This window comes from Lygodium microphyllum, chromosome 7 (assembly GCF_053477565.2).
Source record: "Lygodium microphyllum isolate KBCC chromosome 7, Lygodium_microphyllum_v1.1.10, whole genome shotgun sequence".
NCBI lineage: Eukaryota > Viridiplantae > Streptophyta > Polypodiopsida > Schizaeales > Lygodiaceae > Lygodium > Lygodium microphyllum.
The window spans coordinates 13955452-13976312 of record NC_141141.1 but is presented as its reverse complement, the minus strand read 5'-3'; the positions used below and the strand labels follow the sequence as shown (position 1 = coordinate 13976312).

The 20861-nt window shown below is 42.7% G+C and overlaps 1 protein-coding gene across 3 annotated transcripts; it reads right to left on the bottom strand.

The window, feature by feature from the left end:
- Positions 1–17408: 17408 nt before the first annotated feature.
- On the bottom strand, positions 17409–20277 carry LOC148033198 (putative glycerol-3-phosphate transporter 1). 3 transcript variants are annotated; one of them, XM_087681065.1, is made up of 4 exons: positions 20140–20277; positions 19445–20014; positions 18783–19332; positions 17409–18171 (listed from the first exon to the last, which is right to left on the bottom strand). In XM_087681065.1, the coding sequence occupies exons 2-4, from the start codon at positions 19949–19951 to the stop codon at positions 17564–17566; spliced, it is 1665 nt and encodes a 554-aa protein (XP_087537191.1). In that variant the 5' UTR covers positions 19952–20014; positions 20140–20277; the 3' UTR covers positions 17409–17563. The 3 variants fall into 3 exon arrangements, with proteins under 3 accessions (XP_087537191.1, XP_087537192.1, XP_087537193.1); XM_087681066.1 differs by lacking the exon at positions 20140–20277 and adding an exon at positions 20101–20120; XM_087681067.1 differs by having other exon boundaries at positions 18029–18639.
- Positions 20278–20861: the final 584 nt, after the last annotated feature.

Here is a 20861-nt window from a genome sequence, read left to right as displayed (position 1 = left end):
CGGAAAGGTGCATTTTAAAATACAAAGGCACACCTTGAAATATTGTAAACGAGTTCCAGGCGGTGGAAAATCCGAAAAGCTAAAAAGGAAGACAAAGGTGCACAACAAAAAGTGCAAGTCAAACTATTGTAAAAGAGCGCAAGCGCATCATGGTTTAATTCAAGGAGTGTCGGGCTCTCACCCATGCAATTTGTAAATGTAGACGGGCAGTGGAAAGGAAGCTAGGGAGAGAGAAGGACAATGGGAAAAAGGGCCTAGGCTACGGCCGACCATGTAAAAAAGGGAAAAAGGGGATGACCGCCCAAAAGGGATTTAGGGTTTTGTATATATAGTTGAAAAGTGAATGAGAAGCTCATTCTTGTGTGTGGCCAAAAGTAGCTCTCTTCTTCTTCTTCTTCTTGCTTGCTTGAAGCTTGTGCTTTGAGAGAGGGAGTGTGAGAGTGTGAGGGAGTGAGTGTGTGAGGGTGAGGGACCCGGGGAGGAGAAGCTCTCCATCTTCTCCTCTCTTCTTCTCTTCTCTTCTCTTCTCTTGTCTTGCTCGCGGCAATGGAGCTTGGAGCGTGGAGCTTGAGGATGGAGCTTGCTGAAGCTTGCACTTCGATCGTGGAGCTACCAGAGTGCGTGGGAGAGGAGGTAACTCGAACAGCATGGAGGTAAGCTCACTACACCCATAGATATGGTTGGCGTGTCAGCTATGTGAGAGGTAGCCATTAGTGCTCAGCTTGGAACACTTGAACAATAAGCGGTCCGTGGGTCTTGGCGGTTGAGCGAAAGCTCCCACATTTTGGTTCTTTTGCTGGGACCAATGGATTCAAGCCTTGAGCGCTTGCACGCTTTGAATCGAGCATTGGAGTAGGGTTTTCCCCGAACCGGTGCTTGAGGTAGATAGGTAGGAAGCGAGGGAGTTTGAAGAGGTATTCAATCTCCTTAGCAAGTAGATTTTTGGTTTTTTGGATTTGGAAAAGCATGCTGGAGTAGTGTAGGTGATTGCTTTGTGATTTGTATGCATTTAGGGTTTTTTTTAACAAATAAAAATAAGCAAACAGTAAGGTTTTCTGTTGCTGTATAATAGGCTGAAACAAGGAAATAGGGGCACAGATCCTTGGAGTGCCATTTGATTCGAGCACCACAGTGATTCCAGGCATGTCTGGCATTTCCTTGTAGTGTTTTGCACCTATCTGGAAGGCATTAGATGATTCGGTGGAGTAGACGTTGACCTAGAGACATCGCGCGCAACTTGTGGGCCGTCGTCCGCACCATCGGACCAGTCCAGAATCGGACCAATCCAGAATCGGACCAGTCCCAGAATTAGACCACCCTTGTCCGACTGATTGAACACTTGCCCGTCCGATTTTGAAAATCGAACACTCGGACCCTAGAAATCGGACACAAGGAATCGGACCACTCAGAATCTGACACTTGTCAAAATCGGACGTCCGATTCCAAAAATCGGACGTGACCAAAATCGGACCACTGGGCCGATCGGACCAACCCGAAATCGGACGTCCAATTCTGATAATTGGACTCCTAAAAATCGGACATAAGGAATCGGACCACTCAGAATCGGACACTTGTCAAAATCGGACATCCGATTCCAAAAATCGGACGTGACCAAAATCGGACCACTGGGCCGAACCAACCCAAAATCGGACATTCGATTCTGATAATCGGACTCCTAAAAATCGGACATCTGAGAATCGGACAAAAAACTGTCAAAATCGGACAAGTGTCTAGAACACAAATTTTAACGCATCTAAACCCCAAAATTGACCCCAAAGGCTACGTAGAGCTAAAGGCACGTCACAGGTCCATCATTGGGCTAAAACTTAGAGTAAGTAGTCCAAAAATTGGCTATAAACGGTCCTCCAAATCGCGCATGGTGTTTACCGTAACAGCCCTGCGGGCCGGGGGGACTGCCCCCCTCGAACCCCCACAGAGGGGGGCTCTACCCCCTCTGCGCCTCCCCCAAGTAGGTTGGAGAGAAAACGCACACCGTAACAAGTCCTCCAAATCGGACCCTAGTGTAGTAATGGCTCTACACGAGCATGGATTCTCACTTGCAAAAGAGCAACCAAAATCCCATACCCGAATAGAGAGAAACAGAGACCCTAGAACATCAATGGGCCAATCTAGTCATCAAGGGCAAAAAGGCCACACCACGAGAATACAAAGACCTTGTGTTCAGACCATGTCTAGTCAGAGCGAAATGCAACATCAGCAAGCTACAAATGCCAAGATGAGTAGACATGACACTCTTGACGAGAGATGTACCTTGAGCAACACTGCACAGATGACCCAAGACATTGGTGGAGAATCCACGTCTGGTCATGCAAGTGGGGACTCAAGGGCATCTGTCAGAAGACTTAAATTTACAAGCCAAGACCTAGAAGATGAAGACATAGTACCACCTGCTTATCTTAGGGTCAAACTCACCGCAAAAAGAGAGCATACTATTGATGCTTTGATTGATGAAGGAGCAAATTTTAACATCTAGACCTATGAATCATGGACCCTACTAGGCCAACCAGAGCTCACACCGACTAGTGCAACTCTTAGCCCTTATGAGGGACACCCACAAGCACTCATAGGGAAGTGCAAAATCCTTGCGACAATTGAAACGGAAAGCTTGCCTATCCTATTTCATGTTCCTCCAAATAGTGCTAGCTGCGAGAAAGAAACTCTCCTAAGAAGACTCTTCAAAAGGGAAACCAAGTGTGAGGCCGACTATGTAGCACAGAGGATACACCTGACACTATCGGGTGTGAGGATAGTCACAACCTTTAGCAAGGGTGACCTCATCAAACCTCGAGGGAAAGGCAAGGAAGGTGCTGACGTAACAGTCAAGCCTACTAACGAGAGCAAGGACTTGTTGGAAAAACTGATACAAGCACAGGTCGAACAACGAGAACCAGTGAGTGAGGCCATACTTGAAACAAAAAGGTTAGGAGACAAGGCCAAGGATAGGGTTTGGACTTACAAATATCATAGAAGACCACGAAAGAAGCCCAAGCCTTATAGACGAAGGCATCGATGGAGAGCTAGCACAATGCCGCGATGGATATCCAAGGCGTTGCTTCGTGCTCAAGGGTATTATGCAGGCAACCGATGGATTTGGGTACCAAAACCCCCTGCTAAACCACCTCTGTCAGAAGCCCAAATTATGTCAAAAGCAAAGAGGCATAGGAGGAAACCTAAACGAAAATCCAAGTCTCGAACCAAAAATATTGGAGTGCTTGAGCCCCTCACGATTGAAATCAAGAAACCAAACATGACCTATCAAAAAGTAGATCCTCTGTCTAGCGTGCTTAGCAAGCAGATATCAGAGGTAACTGTCAAGCGTGCACAAGGTCCACTAGCGCCCAAGGAGCCTTTGACTTCCCAAGAGGATAATGAGCACCACATGCACAACATTGCTCATGATAAGGCTGATTGCTCAACAAAGCTAAGGACAGAATCGTCTAATAATCACGAGCAAATTCTCCAATCAGTGCCAAGCCCACATAGGAGTCCCAAATCTCCTACATCCTCTTCACCTAAATGGACACGGGAAGCACGACAGCAGCAGCCTCGTGCCCCTGCTCAATCTACACGTGAATGTGCAAAGGGCAACAAAAGACACGACCACTTATGATCTGCCTAAGAACTTGACACCGCAATCTACCAATGGTAGCCAGTCCACTGAACTAGCCACTACTACTTCCAATCAGGGACCACAGCAGTCACAACCTTTGACTGTGACAACACCCACTGCGGAACATGTCCTTAGCAATTTACCTTTGGAAGAGATATCTCAACAAACATCCTTGACACCTCCAATCCCTCCAAGGCACCTAAAGCCTAGGCTTGAGGATAAGTCTCTTGTCGAAGAATTGGCCAAAGAAATGGCGCATCTAACCAATGAACCAGAGATGAAGTGCATGGTGAAGCTTGATCACAAGCTGACAGCCATCACACGTGCATACGTCCATGTGGACATCAGAAGGCCAACACTAGAGCACACAAAGCTCATAGCTGAACCACTGACTTGGTATGAGTAGCAACATGTTTGTATCTACTATGCAGCTATTGTTGAAGAAGTCATGAAGGACATCCCAAAAGCCATAGCTAGAGAATGGCGCTTGATACCCTCATTTTATACAGCTCTATGTGAGACAAACAAGGAAAAGATTGAAGCAATCAAATGAAAAGGGAAAGGAAAAGGTACCTTTGCACAAAATTGGTACTCCAACCAAAGTTTGGCAGTCAAAATTGGCCACCGACTAATGACACTTGCTGAGCAAAGGAAAGCCCTTTGGACATCAATACATGATTCCACGTATGTTGCCCCGACCTCATTGAGAGTGTTGGCAACTACCCATGATGTCCAGCTTTCTACCACTGTCCAAAAACATCCCTTGTGTGATAAAGTGCTTCTAGAAGAAGATCTACACGTGGCTAGCAGGCTAGGAGTAGGGAGCATGGTACTTGATGTAAGCACATATGTCTTCTACCTCACTCAAGACCCTGCAATCTTAGATATCTATGCTTTCCATCAATACAACCCTGACTTCTTCAATTGGTTTCTTCCAAGCCTACATGACAAAAACCCTAAACCGTCTCATGGTTCTACACTAGAGTCGCCCAAACCTCTAGAGCAAGAGAACAATAGCTCTAAACACAACACTCACCTTGACAAGAAGCAATGGAGATAGGTTCTAATAGATAAGGACAAAAATCTAGAGCAAATGCCTAACGAGGAGCAACTGTCAATGCAATCGAATGCGGGGCTGAACAGAGGAGAATTAGCTGGACAGCTAGACTCTCCAAAAATAGAGGTAGTTGAACCCTCGCAACCTAGAAAGGCTGTTCAACCTAGTGAGGCCGTAGCAAAATCCCATGACGACATGCCACAAAAAGAGAATGCTAAGGCCCAACCAAGCACATCAACTACTGACCTAGTTTAGGATCCTGAGTCCTTAAAGGATACACCTCTAGTGCCCAAGAGAAAGATAAGAAAACAACAAAAACAATGACAAATGCAAGCTACTACAGACGACAAGAAGATTGGGACCAAGAGTACTGAAGAGATGATGAACAAAGCGTCTGGTTCATCCATAGATAAACCCATTGCCATCTCTCCTAATAGTAGTGAAACCTCAGACACATCCGTGTGTTCTGAAAAATCAAAGCAGCTATTACCATCAATAGATGCTTCCAACACTCAATCCACCGACAACAGAACTCGCATTGACCAATCAAGAGTGGATACAAAACTGTCATAGCAGGATGACAGATTTATACCAGTCACATCCAAGGAGAACCATGACATAACTACCATAAAGCCTCAGGAGAAACATGAAAACCTCGTAGGCATAAGCAATCCTGGCATTGATCAATCTTGCTCATCTAGGCCTGAGCCCCCAGCTATGCTAAAGCCTAAGGAAACCCTTAGAGCTTTGCATGAGATAGCAACCGAGCAAGCCCTCATAGAACATAGAGATGTGGTAGAGTGCTTGACCGAGTGGGACACTAAATTGAAATTATTCGCACATGTCTATGTTCATGCAGACATGGGCACATTCCCTAGGGAGCAGCTTGAGGAATATTTGCCTTATCCGCTATCATGGGAAGAGCAAGATCATCTTGACGGACATTATGACAAGATCTTACATGAACGCATGCGACTCATCTCTGACGAGGAGGCTGACGAACTACGCTTAACTGTGACATTTAATGAAATGCTCTGCCAACCAAATCTCTTAGAGATAGAGCAACTAAAGTGACAATCAAAGGGTAGAAGCCAATTTGAAAGACGTTGGTTTGAAAACCGCGCTACAATGGCCGAACTTGAAGCCCAAATCATGACAATCTCAGAGGAGCGACTGGCCAAATGGCGGTCCCAAAGAGACCCGACCTATGTGGCACCAACTTCATTTCAAGTTCTAGCTACAGTTTGAGGTATGGACCTAGCTGGAACTAGCCTAGAGAGTCCTTTGATTGATAAAGTTCTCACTGAGGAGGAGCTATATGTTTCCAGTAGACTCAAACAAGGCACCATGCTACTCGATGTTGCCAAATATTTATTATTGCTAAGTAGGCTACCACAGAAGCTAGATATGTGTGCCACACTCCAGTACAATCCTGAGTCCTACAATTGGTTTTTATCCTCACGGAGTGGCATGGTTTCATGAACATGTACATAAATAAACAACGTGTTTTGTGACTGTGTAAATAATACCAAAAGAAGCAAAGGCTAACACACCCCATGAGCAATGATGACCAAGTGCAGGTGATACGCATCAAGTCAAAACTAAGGGATTCAAGTTGGCGATGTCTTGTTTAGCTGGACATTTTTATTATGGTTGAAGATGTGACTTGTATGTACTCTCACGCCTTTCCAAGTGAATGCAGAATGACACATGTCAATGTCTAGAAGCATTTAATATCCAAGTCACCACAAGACCACCAACCCCACAAAGAACCATTATGGAGGAAGTGACAGGAATACCAAGAAACAAAAGCCATGACGGAAACGCCAGGATGAGAACCCAAGGACACCTCTGCAGAAAGCACATATTGCAACTGAGCATGGCCAAAGCATAATCATCGATTACATTCTCCTTCTTGGCCCGACTCTATGTTCAAGCAGGAGCCACGCTCTCAACAAGGGCAAATGTCTCTTCATCATCCAGGATTCAATTCGCAAGATGCTCTGCCCTTGTCCATGCACGGCTCACTCGAAGTGCTACCTCAATTGTTCGATGTCTCACACATTACAAGAGGTGTGCAAAATCTCAAGGGTATCTCTTCATCTCAACAACAGTTCCTCTAGCATCAAGGCTGGTGACACAATCATCTCTGTAATATCCATTCTTCATAACCTTTGGATCCCAACATTTCTCAATCCAAATGAAAGGCTAACAGCCTCAATGTATGGCATTGATTTTATTCATTTTTTCCACCAAAAAAAAAAAGAGAAAGAAAGAAACAAAAGAAAGAAAGAAAGAAAGAAAAAAGCACACACGATCACAGCACCGCACCTAGGGGTCCTCAAATTAGGTACGTCCAGTGACCTTGGTCGGCTGGCTCTGTCCCTAATTCCCTAGCCCTTTGTACATCCCCCACAATTGTTCAGGGCACATTAAGAGCAGGACATACCTAGGGAGCTCGTTCGCCTATGGTTAGACCTGTCCCCCTGAACCACTTGCATAATTCTTTTGCACTCCATCTCAATGCCATTACAATCAACAGTGATAAGCAAGGCATGAAAGACAATGGAAAAGTACACCATACTTTTCAAGCACTACAAGTAGCCACTAGCACCAAAAGCTAAGACATCAAGGAGCTCAATTATGCTACATTGCCTTGACAAGACCATAATGATATCTCAAGCAACCTTCAAGTGTACTCCCCGTCTTCATCGACCAATTTTTCCATCAACTTAGCCACTTGCTTCACTGACCCATTGCTATACAAGGAACCAGACCGAAAGTCTTCTAACTAAATAATACCTAAATACGCATATGTACTCACTTAATATTCACACTATAACCTATACACAGTTTGGGTCCTCAAGTGCAGGACAATACTCCAGGCTTGCTTAGAGTTCGACCTGTCTCCCAAACTAATCAAAATATGTCTTGTGCACGATAAGAAGACTAGCACTATCCCTTAGGGAGAGACCACATGAGAGCTTTTCCAATTGTAGGTATTAAAGACTCGAACGAAGGTGCCGTCAACTCTACATCAACACTCAACTCTGAACTCTTGTCCTTTACTTCATCATGCAACCCACCCGCAAATCATCACGACCAGGATCCACCATGAGCATCCCACGCCCACCAAACCCCGTGCCATCCCTGAGTGGCCATTCCCAACAACGAGTAGCCCTTTTGCCACCTACAACAATCATATCACTAGCCGATCAGAACAGCACAGTGCCACCCACGCCCTTCCTCCGCACCAACATAAGAGCTCCTCCAAGGCAACCCACAACAACCCTTCCACCCACGTCTTCGGTGCATGCTAACGCCTGCTACCTACGACGGTGAGTGCCATGGGATAGGCACTCGTCTAGGAGGGGGGTAATGTTAACCCTAACACGAAGAAAGCAAAAGGAAATAAAAAAGACGTAGGGCAAAGGAGAAAAAAAGGTAGCTCGATTGAAGAAAGAAGAGAAGGAAAGGCGAAAAGCGCAAGGGCAACCTTAAAAGTCCAAGGCAAATGCAAAAGGGGAAAGGTGCATTTTAAAATACAAAGGCACACCCTGAAATCTTGTAAAAGAGTGCCAGGCGGTGGAAAATCCGGAAAGCTAAAATGGAAGACAAAGGCGCGCAAGGAAAAGCGCAAGTTAAACTATTGTAAAAGAGCACAAGCGCATCATGGTTTAATTCAAGGAGTGCCGAGCTCTCACCCGTGCAATTTGTAAATGTAGACAAGCGGTGGAAAGGAAGCTAGGGAGAGAGAAGGACAATGGAAAAAAGGGCCTAGGCTACGGCCGGCCATGTTAAAAAGGGGAAAAGGGAATGACCGCCCAAAAGGGATTTAGGGTTTTGTATATAAAGTTGAAAAATGTACGAGAAGCTCATTCTTGTGTGTGGCCAAAAGTAGCTCTCCTCTTTTTCTTCTTCTTCTTGTTCTTTCTTGCTTGAAGCTTGTGCTTGAGAGAGGGAGTGTGAGAGTGTGAGGGAGTGAGTGTATGAGGGTGAGGGACCCAGGGAGGAGAACCTCTCCATCTTCTCCTCTCTTATTCTCTTCTCTTCTCTTCTCTTCTCTTGCTCGCGGAAATGGAGCTTGGAGCGAGGAGCTTGAGGATGGAGCTTGCTTGAAGCTTGCACTTGGATCGTGGAGCTACCGGAGTGCACAGGAGAGGAGGTAACTTGATCAGCATGGAGGTAAGCTCACTACACCCATAGATATGGTTGGCGCGTTGGCTATGTGAGAGGTAGCCATTAGTGCTCGGCGTGGAACGCTTGAACAATAAGCGGTTCGTGGGTCTTGGCGGTTGAGCGAAAGCTCCCACAGGCAGACTCGAGAGACCCTAGTTGGCAAACCCCTTGTCATTCCTTAGGAGTGTCGGGCGGCGTCTTCTAGATTGATCTCTCGATGGGCTGCTAAGACGTGTCCCGTGGGCGGGCATGTTACACAAGCTATGAGGCAAACATGAAATTATTCTCATATATCAAAACGTGTTATAGGCATAACATGTAAATACTTGATAAGATAAGTGCAAGATAATCTCAAGTAATTAGACTCCAACAGGCCTTGCCTTGAGCTAGAATCTAGTTCTTCTTAATATTTGGGCTCTTAAGCTAAGTACTTTTGAAGTATCTAAACTTTAAGCTAGTACTCTCTATTCATGATTCTTAATGTTATATTCTTTTAGCAATTATGCTATTTATAACCATTGACTATACTTTAACCTAGCACTTGTATGCACAATCTTTTAATCTCGTTCTTTTGACAACTATATCATTCATAACCCTTGACTAATTCTTCCTTGTAGTTGCTCTACCAGTAAATAAGCCATATGCAACTAGGTGCAATTAACTTCCCTTGATATATGCACTTCACAAACTCCATCTTTCAAGTAGGTAGGATGAAATTTATCATTTCCAATGGCCTATACTCATGCATCATAGTATGCGGCCTAATGTATCTCGTACGAGAATCAAAACATGCATCTATCAATTTGGAAATACATTACTTACGATTGGTATCGTAGTTGGATTGACAGTGATGCCTTTGCCCAAAGCTTCGTTGTTGGTTATGGGATTGCCATCTGCATGTGACATTCTTCGCTTGGGGGCCATCGTCCGCAAGTAGACTCAAGAGATTAAGAAGGTGAAATAGATCACGATGGGAGAGTGTAGGAGAAGATGCCTAAGTTGAGGATCGAGATAGAGGGAATTGTACAGCCTCTCGAGGTAACTCTTCTCTCTCTCTCTCTCTCTCTCTCTCTCTCTCTCAATCTCTCTCTCTCACAATCTCTTGGAGGGGTATCATTCTCTCTACCTCTCTCTCATAGCCTCACGGGGTCTCCTTATGCTTTCTTGTGCCTCCCCATGTCTCATATTTATAGTGAATTAGAGAAGAGAGCTTGTGGCTAAGAAGTGGAGCTCTTTCTGGAGGGGAATCTTGGAAAGATCTGTGATATGATGCTCAGATCATAAATCTAATGGTTCCATTGGCTCCGAAAGGAGGGTAAAACTCCAAGACACTTGATTAAAAAGCTCTTAGTTCACTCCTTTTCTTTGTTCGAAGTGATGTTTTCTATCTGTGGACTGCGATCGCGGCGCACGTGATTTTGCAAATCCTCTCTAAATCAACTAGTTAGAAATCAATCCTAACCTTAATTTATCACGAGTGCCACTCTAAACTCATAAACGTTTATTAATTTAATACGTATTTTGCGGAATCACCCATTTACACACTAAATTAACAAAACACCCGAAAAGGATAGGCGTCCCCATCGACTTCTCGCACAAAGAATCCACTTTGTGTATGAGCCTCGGTAAACAAAGTTTACAGAATCCACCGTAGAACCTCACGGAATCCACCGTAGCACAGAATCTGCCGTGAAATATGCCTCCTGGCATCATACCCCCGGGGAGGGATAGCAATTGTCCTCAATTGCTATTAGCTCAATGTGGAGCTAACAGAGTGGAGAAAGCATTTAAGTCTCTAGCGTGCATCCATTGGGCCTCTTCAAAAGGATGGTTTTTAAACTTGACCAAATATCTAGAATATCTACGGCCAGTTTTAGTGGTCATAAAGTGAGTATCTATGATAGCTTCAGGCTCAAGGATTTCAGTCTCTTCATCTAACAAAGGTGGGTTTTCATAAACAGGGTGTACAGGTAATTGGCCTCTAAAGTTGACTTGCAGAGTTATTATCATAGATCAAAGAACCTATGTCTTCATGTATCAAATATGTATCTTGCCGCTCAAACATTCCACATTTTGCCATTCATGTAAAGTTGATGGATATAAAGCTATCAATAAAACAAAATTCTACCTTTTCGATGTTTATTAGGGTTTGCAACATCCTTACGCCTGACCTTGAAATTCCCTCGAGTACTTGGGTACATCAAAATCAAATCCAACTTATAGTACTTATTACAAATCCAATTACCGCCACTATCTTTCCTATTGAAGACCTCCACTACAAGTATGTTATTGATGTTTTTCCTCTATGAAGATATCTATAATAACCAAATAGAAAAGTTACCTATCAGCATGTGTATAATTTGCAAATGTTCTCTCCAAATGAAATGAAATTTAAATGGAGCAATTTTAAAAAAACATTGTACATGTAATTCTTTTCACAAAGAAGCCAGAGATGTTGAATAAGAAGTTGACTTGTAACACGACCATTTTTCCTTCACTGACAAATTCCTAGAGTACAAAAATAAAAGAAATATCGAGTCAAAGCATACATATAACTTACATAGGCTTTGTCCAAATGAGTTGAAACTTAACCATGGAGCAATAGAAAAAAGTGACAATATACTTGTGGCTCTCTTTGCAAAGAAGCCCAAAGATGTTGAAGAAGTTGAGTTTTTAAAAAATCATTGTTCTCCATCCTCGAAGACTCTTGGAGTAAAAAAACAAAGGAAAGCTCAGTATATCCATATAGCTTGCATACATTTTGTCCAAACGAGATAAAATTTAACTATGGAGCACCAAAAAAACAAGACAACATATCTGTAACTTTGTTTGTAAAAAAATCGTAAGATGTTGAAGAAGAAGTTGAGTGTTTAAAAGATCGTTGTTCTTGATTGTAAGAGACTCTTAGAATACCAAAACAAAAGAAATTACATGTCCGAGAATGCACATAACTTGCACAGGTTTTGTCCAAATGAGATTAGACTTTACCATAGAACATCCATGGAAGATAACAATATACCTATAAAGTTTTGTGAAAATAATCTTAAGGCTTTGGTAGAACAAGCTTTTCTCTCATAAAACATGTGAAACTCACTCTGTATTTGTGTAGAGGAAAAGAAATTTCATAGGGTTATAGATAGGGCAAGCAACAATGAGGCTATAACATTTCGTCAGGAAAGAAGAAGCGGGAAAAGAGATATGATAAATTTGAGTTGTGCCTAAGAAAGAGGGGGAAACTAAAAAGGGGAGAAATGAAAAGTCAAACATTTGAAAAAAAAAAGAAAATGAAATTTTGAGTCAAACTTTTAGGAAGTGTCAGCATTGTATTCCCCACATTTTTCCTTATTTTATTGTTAAGGAAAGATTTGGGCCAAGATATAAGATTCATGTTACATGAATCTAAAATCCTAGCTCTCTCATTGGTTAGGCCTATATTTTTTTATTTACTCCTTAAGGGGCAAAAAAGAGAGTCCATATTTCTCATAATGTTCACCTATCAAGAAAAGGAGAATCAGCCCAATGTGATTGAAGTACAACCACTTGATGCCGTTGTCGAATCTAGGGAAAAGTTGGTAATAACTCAAGGGACAATCACTCTAAAAGTGCTACCAAAGTACCAATCTCCTAATACTACTCTAGCTCTGTATAAATGCTTAAACAAGGGTAAAGTCACACCATCTACAAGCAATGAGTAGCCACTAGAGGCACCACCTAGTTGTCTTAGGAGTCCCAAGTATCCTAAAAATTCTTCACCTAAGCTCAAACAGGAAGCTCAGCAAGAGCAAACTCATGCAATTACCTTACGTACTACACACATAAATCCACAAGGATATTGCCATAAATGACTAAGGTAAGGATTTGACAAAGCAGTCAACCTTGACTAATGAAAGTAGCTAGTCCTTTGATTCAACTGCTACTACTTCCCAATGTGTATCTCAACAATCACATCCTTTTGTCGTGATAGAGCCTACATCCACCGAGGAACAAGCCCTTGTCAGTCCACTCCTAGAATTGATGTTTCAAAAAATGCAATCATCACCTCCAGAACCCCGAATGTACTTATAGCCTAGGCATAAAAAGAAAACACTTGTGGAAATGGCTGATAAGATAGTGCAACAAATCAATGAGCTAGCAATAAAGTATTTGATGTAGCTAGATACAAAATTGACATTGCTCACACGAGCATGTATTTACATTGATATTTGAAAACCAACGAACGAGCACAAAAAACTCTTAGAAAATCCATTGACATATGATGAGTAGCAATACATTTTCTAAAGGTAGCCAAAAAGGAGGAGAGACATATAAGGTAGTCATATTAAGGTTCCCATCATGTACTTGCATGGACTTCCAAATTTGAGTTGAGAGAGGAAGAAGGTATATGCCATGCAAACACCTTTACTATATATTCACAATGATATTGGCGCTCAATGGAGGAGTACATATGTTCATGAGTCTGGCTGCATTCACTATAAGGGAGCTACATCAAGCTCTTAAGTAGATATATTGAAGCTCTTGCCTTTCAAATTGCAACATGTGGTCATTTATGACTCTCAATACTACCATAATTCTCTTGGCTATTCTCTTCTTTTTTTAGAGAAAAGTTTAACCTAGGCCTGATAAAGGTCTATGCACAACTTTTTGTTTCTAGACTTGAAACATATGGTTATTATTCCTCTCTATGTAGTCATTCACCTCTTAGTTGCCCTCTTTTTTCCTTAAACAAAACTCTTGGCCCCTAAGTTTATGTAGAAGTTATTTGTATGGACTCACTGCAAGTCACTTTTTGTTCACACAAAACTTTTGCCCTTATACATTTATCCAAAACTTTGTATGGGGATTATGTATATGCAAACATACTTTTTGGGACATGTGCAGAGAGCAATGGTAACATTGTCAAATTGTTATTGCTTGGATTTTCTAAATTTGGATATACTTTTTAGCTTCTTAATAAACCTACAAGTCTGGTGATGCCTATAAGTGCACTCTTGCTTATAACTCGCTTGCTCACTTGGCAATTTTTGCTTGCCATTTAGCAACCCCCCAATCTCTAGGGTTTGGCTCCTACTATCATACATCGATCTCTTATCCCTCTCCCTGACTCAACCCTCTCTCTTCCAACCATTGATACCATGGTTTAGGAGCCAAGAGATACATATAGTGCCTAGAGAGCCTAATCCTTAGAAATATCTCCTCCCAATCTGAGTCTTCTACACCATGAAGGCTCAAGACATCTATGAGTCCTCCCAGCTTCTCATAGTTGATCACTTGAGGAAGTTACTATATGTATATGCTCTACATCACGTGCATTCAAGGCCTATTTATAAATATCCTTATCTGTGAATTTTTATTGAATAAAACATAACCCTTTTTTATTGAATGTATAAATAACCCCTTTATATTACACCTTTTTTATGCAAAAAATTTATAAAAATGATATTTTAAAAATACCTTATTTTGAACCCACGTGAGTCACACATATATTCATGAGTAACTTACCCGAGGTTGATCAAAGACTCATAGCCAAAATGCACAAGCTAGTTGTATCATTCTATATGCATGAGATAGTAGACAAATGGATAGAAGATGACCACCAGAAAAATAAATATATTTTATGTACTCTCCATGAGGAGTTTCCATAGGCCATTTGCACTAGTAAATTTTTCAATGATTACATCAAAATGTGCCTTATGAAACACCTATTTCACCTTTTTTTAGCGATATGTGATGCCTTGAACAATAGCCTAGGATGTCCTAAGTAGCTTGATTAGGGATAGTGGAGGAAGGTAAAGAAGAAAATAAGAGAGTTTTGAAAAGTAAAAGTAGTAGAAGAAGGAGTCACACACGTGAGTTACATCTAGCTTGACATTGCATCTTAGAAGATATGGTTGGGACTCCTTGCAATATAATTTCTAAGTATATTATTCTCTAATTTATTTAATCTCTATTTACCTATTTGGATTGTAATATTATTTTTTATAGTTTTTTTTTGCATTCATTGGTCATTCAGAAACTAGGATAAAGAGGGAGTGTGTGGGGTTATAGATGCTACCATCTAGCTCATGCAAAATCTACACTAACAAGGAGAGGTAGTCTACTATTATAGACTTCCACATGTTTGCATTTTATATTCGATTCAAGTAATGCTAAATTTTTGTCTCTTTCTTGTCAAAAAAAACCATTGGGAGGTGCCATTAAGGAGGATGAGATCTTTGATTAGGAATCTCATTAGTTCTATAGTTTGTATATGTATATGTATTTTTATCATCTATACATATTTATTTGTTGTTGCATTATCACTTTTATTCATTCGATGCTTAGTGCTATGTTTGTTGTTTTATGCAAAGTCTAAGTACCACTCAAGATGTATCACTTTTGCTTGTATGCTTCGATGTGTTTTATATAGGTTTAAATATCAATTTATGTCTAATAGGGTAGCAAACATGGACATCAAGAATCTAGCCCTACAATGCACTAGATCCCTTCTCTCTCTCTCTCTCTCTCTCTCTCTCTCTCTCTCTCTCTCTCTCTCTCTCTCTCTCTCTCTCTCTCTCTCTCTCTCTCTGTGTATTATTTTCTATATATATCAAATTATACATTCGTATATGCCTGAGGGAGGGGGGTGTGGTGCACTTCAAAGAATATAAGTATACCATGTGCAATCAACAAAAGGGTTTTTTAATTTGTAAATTTTTATAGAATTACATTTGCAAAAGAGAAATTTTAATCTCAATTTTTAAATATTTTCATATGTATTTTTAAGACAAATTTTGTATTAAAAATATGAAGGGTATACTCACAAAATTTTTGTTAAAAATACATATGAAAATGTTTAAAAATATGCAACCTAATATTTTAAAGCATTTTCATATGTATTTTTAACACAAATTTTGTGAGCATACCCTTCATATATTATAGTGTCAGTTTTGTGTAGCACATGGTACATGAAGATGATGCATCTATAAGTAGTCAAAAGATACAAAAATGGAGATATCTCAATTATGATAGAAAATTGAAGGAATGGAGAGAGAGGGGGGAGGGGGAGGGGGACTCGAGGGGGAAGAGGACATGTGCAGTGTTCTGTTTATTGAGAATTGATGCATACATATGTATGTATGTATGTATGTATGTATGTATGTATGTATGTATGTATGTATGTATGTATGTATGTACACACACACACACACACACATAGAGAAGAGAATCTATTAGTTCTAATTAGCAATACCATAGTAAATGGCAATCTAACTCCCCATTTTTTGAGCCAATACTATCACCTATGTTTTAGTACCAAAAGTAGGACATATATATGTGCTTTCACCTAGGAATCGCTTTCATATTCTTGAGCTCTCCCTTCTCTTCTCCTCTTTCCTTATTCTAACTCATGGGTGGAGAATGATCGGATCAAAGGTAGTGGATTGAGGAGAGATTGGGAGTGGGCTTATAAGGATGGAAGACAATCAAAGAGCTTTTGCCTCACTAATCAAACTATTTCAACAAGTAAAAGCATCATGGTGAGTCTTCTCTTCACTTTTTGATATTCTTTTAGAATCTATCTTTGCATGCTTAGTGTAAACAAAGTAGGAAGGAAAGATTAGATTGAATAGGAGTTATGTGTCTTAGGTTAGAGATAAGAAAATGGAGACTAGAGTAGTAGCTTCTAAAAGGAATAGGAGATATGGAAGGTTCCCATTGTTGAGGCTTCACTAGAGGGTATGGCATGACATCTTATTAGTTAGATATAGAGTACTCCTAAACATTGGGCAATTTTTTCAAGTAAGCTCAAAGACCTAGTAAATTTTACCAAAACATTCAAAAGGTATGAAAATTTTGACCTCATGCTATGAGCACATGTAAGGTGTTGTCATGTTGAAATGAGGTTACAATGCATAATCAATGAAAAGGATTGTCTTTCAAGCTATCAAATTTTGGCATGTCCTAATGTTAGGACGTCAAGTGCTTGGTACACTAATAGTATAATAATAAGTATACTAATTATTGTCTTCTTGTCATGTGACTAACACTATAACAAATGAAAAATAGTTCAACACTATATTCCAATAATCTGGAAAAACATTTTACACTACTAGTATTAGTGTTAGAATATCTATCAAAAAGTTCATTGGTATGTATATTTGTATATAGCAATGAACATTTTAATGGATATAATGACACTATGAAAAGACACTTGTGGCCAAAACTTTCCTTTTCTCTAGTCACTCTGAACACATCTTCCATTTCAACTATCGAATGAGATAAGAGCCCTCCTCACTTCTCCATTTCATACATGCTTGCTTATGTTCTCTTGTTCTCTTGCCTCTTGTTATAGAAAAAACTTGAGAGAGAGAGAGAGAGAGAGAGAGAGAGAGAGAGAGAGAGAGAGAGAGAGAGAGAGAGAGAGAGAGAATTTTATTCTCTTGACCCCATTACCCTAGTTATTCAACATTGATCTTGAGGCTTTGCATATATCAAACACACGAATCCAATAGATCTATAGGAATAAGAATTAAAGAACTCAATACACAACATATGGAACCATTGCAAGAAAATGGATGTTAGTAGATTGGCCGTGGCTCTTAAAACTCACTTGATTTGGTCATGTATACAATCGGACAAAAATATTGTGTCTATATATTTGAATGTATATGTATATCTATATGTATAGAGTTGGTACAAGATGTAGCAACGGAAGGCTTTTAAGGGATATGACTGCTTGTGCTGCTGCTGAAGGTTTGGCCGTAGGATGGTGATGGTGATAATGATGATGATGATGTTGTTGGCTTAGGCGGAGAAGACGTAGAGTTGTGGTTGAGCTCAAGGGCGACTTGCTTGGAGAGGAGAAAGCCGGAGATGAAGGCAGATAGGGTGAGCATGCAGAAGACGGCGTTCCAGCCGAGGCCTTGGGAGACGTAGCCGGTGACGAGGGGGCCAAGGGCGGCGCCCAGGGAGCCGGTCCCGTCGATGATGGCCGTGACGGTAGCCAGGGAGCGGGCCCCGCCCCGCGCGCTGGCCACGCCGCCCAGGTCGGCGGAGACGGCGGTGGTGATGAGGGAGTAAGGCCCGTTCACGAAGAGGCCCGAGAGGAGCAGGAGGCTGAGGTTGAGGCAGAGGGAGGCCCCCCCGAAAGCCCGGTAGCAGGCCATGGCCGGGATGGCGCAGTACGTGAAGGTGGCGGCCGTCAAGGCCCGCGCCCGCAGCCTGTCCGACAGATGGCCCGCCAATATCCCGCCTAGCACGCCCCCCACGTCGAACACCGTCGATAGGTTGCCGGACGTCTCGTCCGAGAGATACTCGCCGCCGATCTCTGAGGCCCCAAAATTTTATATTTATCCTTTTCATTATCCATCCTCAAATATAAGTAAACAAATTATCCGTTGCTCGGTATTTGCTTATTTCGTAGAAGCTCTTTGCAACTCCTCATTAGTAGGCAGAACTACCCCAAACAAAATACCCCCTATGTTTGTAATATTTTTGTGCTGTAATATAACCAATATATTATTTATTGCTTATTGTTTAGTAAAATGTAAAATTGCTACCAAAATGCCACCTAGATCATGTGGCCTTTCAAATCTCGGAAATACCAAAATCCCCGTGTCTTGGTAACGTTCCCCTAGCACTCCCTCGAAGCAAACATTGATACAAGTATGGAGGCAGTTGTCTCGACTCTCCATACTTGTGAACTCTGAAGGGCTCTCAAAATCCAGCCAAAGTGGAGGGTTCCGTAATGGGAATGACGACGGAATGTAATCGGAACGATGACAAATTCGGAGGGCTGTATGTATAATGGGAATAATGATACATTACGGACATTAATTTTAAATTATAATTTGTTGATGAGAAGTACACTTTTGAGAATTTTCACCAAAAGTATTATCTCATTATTTACCTTGGAAGAATGTTCCAGAGAATGAATACCTGTGTCGCGAATGTAGAAGGGCAGCCAATAGATGAACGTGTAGGCCACCAGCTTGGCGAAGAACAAACACATGGCGAACGCAACCACTCCAGGGATAGACAGCGCCTCCACGAACCCCACCGCGTGAACGCACTCGACTTCCAGCTGATCGTCACCGCTGACGTCGCCGCAGCGCTTGACGAGCAACGGCGCATCCTCGGCCAGCATCATCACCTTTGGGTTTCTCCCATGATCCGCGTTCCCGCGGGCATCGGCATCGACGCGCGAGTGCCGCTCGAGAGGCGGCGGCTGGTCGCTCTCGGAGGGCAGGCCGACCAGGGCGGGGTGGGGGATCAGGAAGAGGAACATGAGGACGCCGCCGGCGAGGATGGCGAGGCCGGGCACCAGGAAGCACCATCCCCAGCCCTGCTGCAGCAAGCCGGCGGCGATGAGGCTGCCGCAGATGTTGCCCAAAGAGGTATGCGCGTTCCATTCGCCCATGACGAGGCCCCGCTTCCGCTTTCCGCACCAGTTGGCGACGATGGCCACCACGGACGGCCAGCCCGTGGCCTGTTGTATTTATTTATTCAGCCAATGTACGTTTGTGAAATTAAGGCTGAATAACTGTTGATCCTAATTGAGCTTGTAATTTGCCAAAGGGTTGATGATAATAATAATTTACCTGAAACAGGCCGAAAATCATCTGTACCGCGAAGAAATAGGCCAGGCAATGGACGTCCCACCAATAGGCCATCCCGAACAGACACGTCAGCAGGCCGCTGCCCACCATCCCCGCCGCCAGAAATGCCCTCAAGGGCACGCGATCGCCCAAATGCCCCGCCAAGAAGGTCCCCACCGCGTATACCGCCAGGAAGGCCACGTCCACGTCCCCCAGCAGCTCTGCCCCCGACGCCCCCTCGAAGGGCGCCCATCCCGCCGCCGCCCCCTTGGCCTGCTGGATCCCAGCCGCCGCCCCAGCGCCGCTCCTCCCAAACGCGCTGCCGCTGATGCCGCCCTCCACCAGCGTGCTTTTCACTATGCTGGTGGGCTTCCTTGCCAAATGGTACAGCGTGTAGGCTATGAAGGTCAGCACCAGCACAGATGCCTGATACGCCTTGTACGAGATCTCCTTCTTGCATAAGCTCTGGATCAACTTAATACCCGGCGGCCTTGCCTCCGGAATCACCATTGCAGCCTGGCTTGCTGGCTGGCGCTCTCTGACGATGACAGAAGGGCCTGTAAGGACATGAATCTGCAAAAGGTAAAGTCCGTGAGAAGGAGAAGAGAAGCCGTGTGCGAAAGAAAAGGTTTCCCTCAAAAAAGAAAGAGAGGTCAGACGCTTTGAAGGCCTCGTATCGGCTTCTAATGGGAACGTACACAGGCACTCAACAGGAGACCGATAGTGTCGCGCGAGCGCGAGCAACGACGAGCGCTTTTGCCTTAGAAGTTAGTGTTGAGAGGATTTTGATATGTGCGACGAAGAAGCGAAGGGCAAAAACAAGTTTTAAACCTTTGTGACGTGACATTCGACACGTCGATGCTACAGTACTTATACGTGGCGCATCCTTTTCTTTGTGCTTCCCACGTTGGCTCTCCTTTTTCAACGGAAAGCTTTAGATGCCCATTCACACCCTTCAAAGAATGAAGTAACAAACTCAAAGATTCAAGAGAGCATATACCCACTAAATACACCAAAGTATGGTGGGGACTTTGTTTTGTAGGGTACCTAACCGTTAGGGTTGTGTCACACACTAGATGAAAAGACAAACGGGTTTGCTTCCTTGGTATAGCACTAGCTAGGGATAACAACACTGCCAACATGAATAGTTAACTAATCCTACTAAATAATAAATGCTCCTAGCTTCTCATTTGTGGAGCGCCTACTACTATAGTCGTAAAAAACAAACAAATAGTGTTGCTGACATAGTTAGTCTTCGCTTTTCCAACAGGCTATAGGAGGTTGTGCTAAAAAGTTAGGATACCCCCACTTCCCCTATAAGCCTTGAGTGCGACAATGTTGTAGCAAGTGTTGCATATCCCGCTCCCCACCCCCCAATAGAAGCACTTGGTGCAACCCATCTCTTATTTGTTTACTAAAG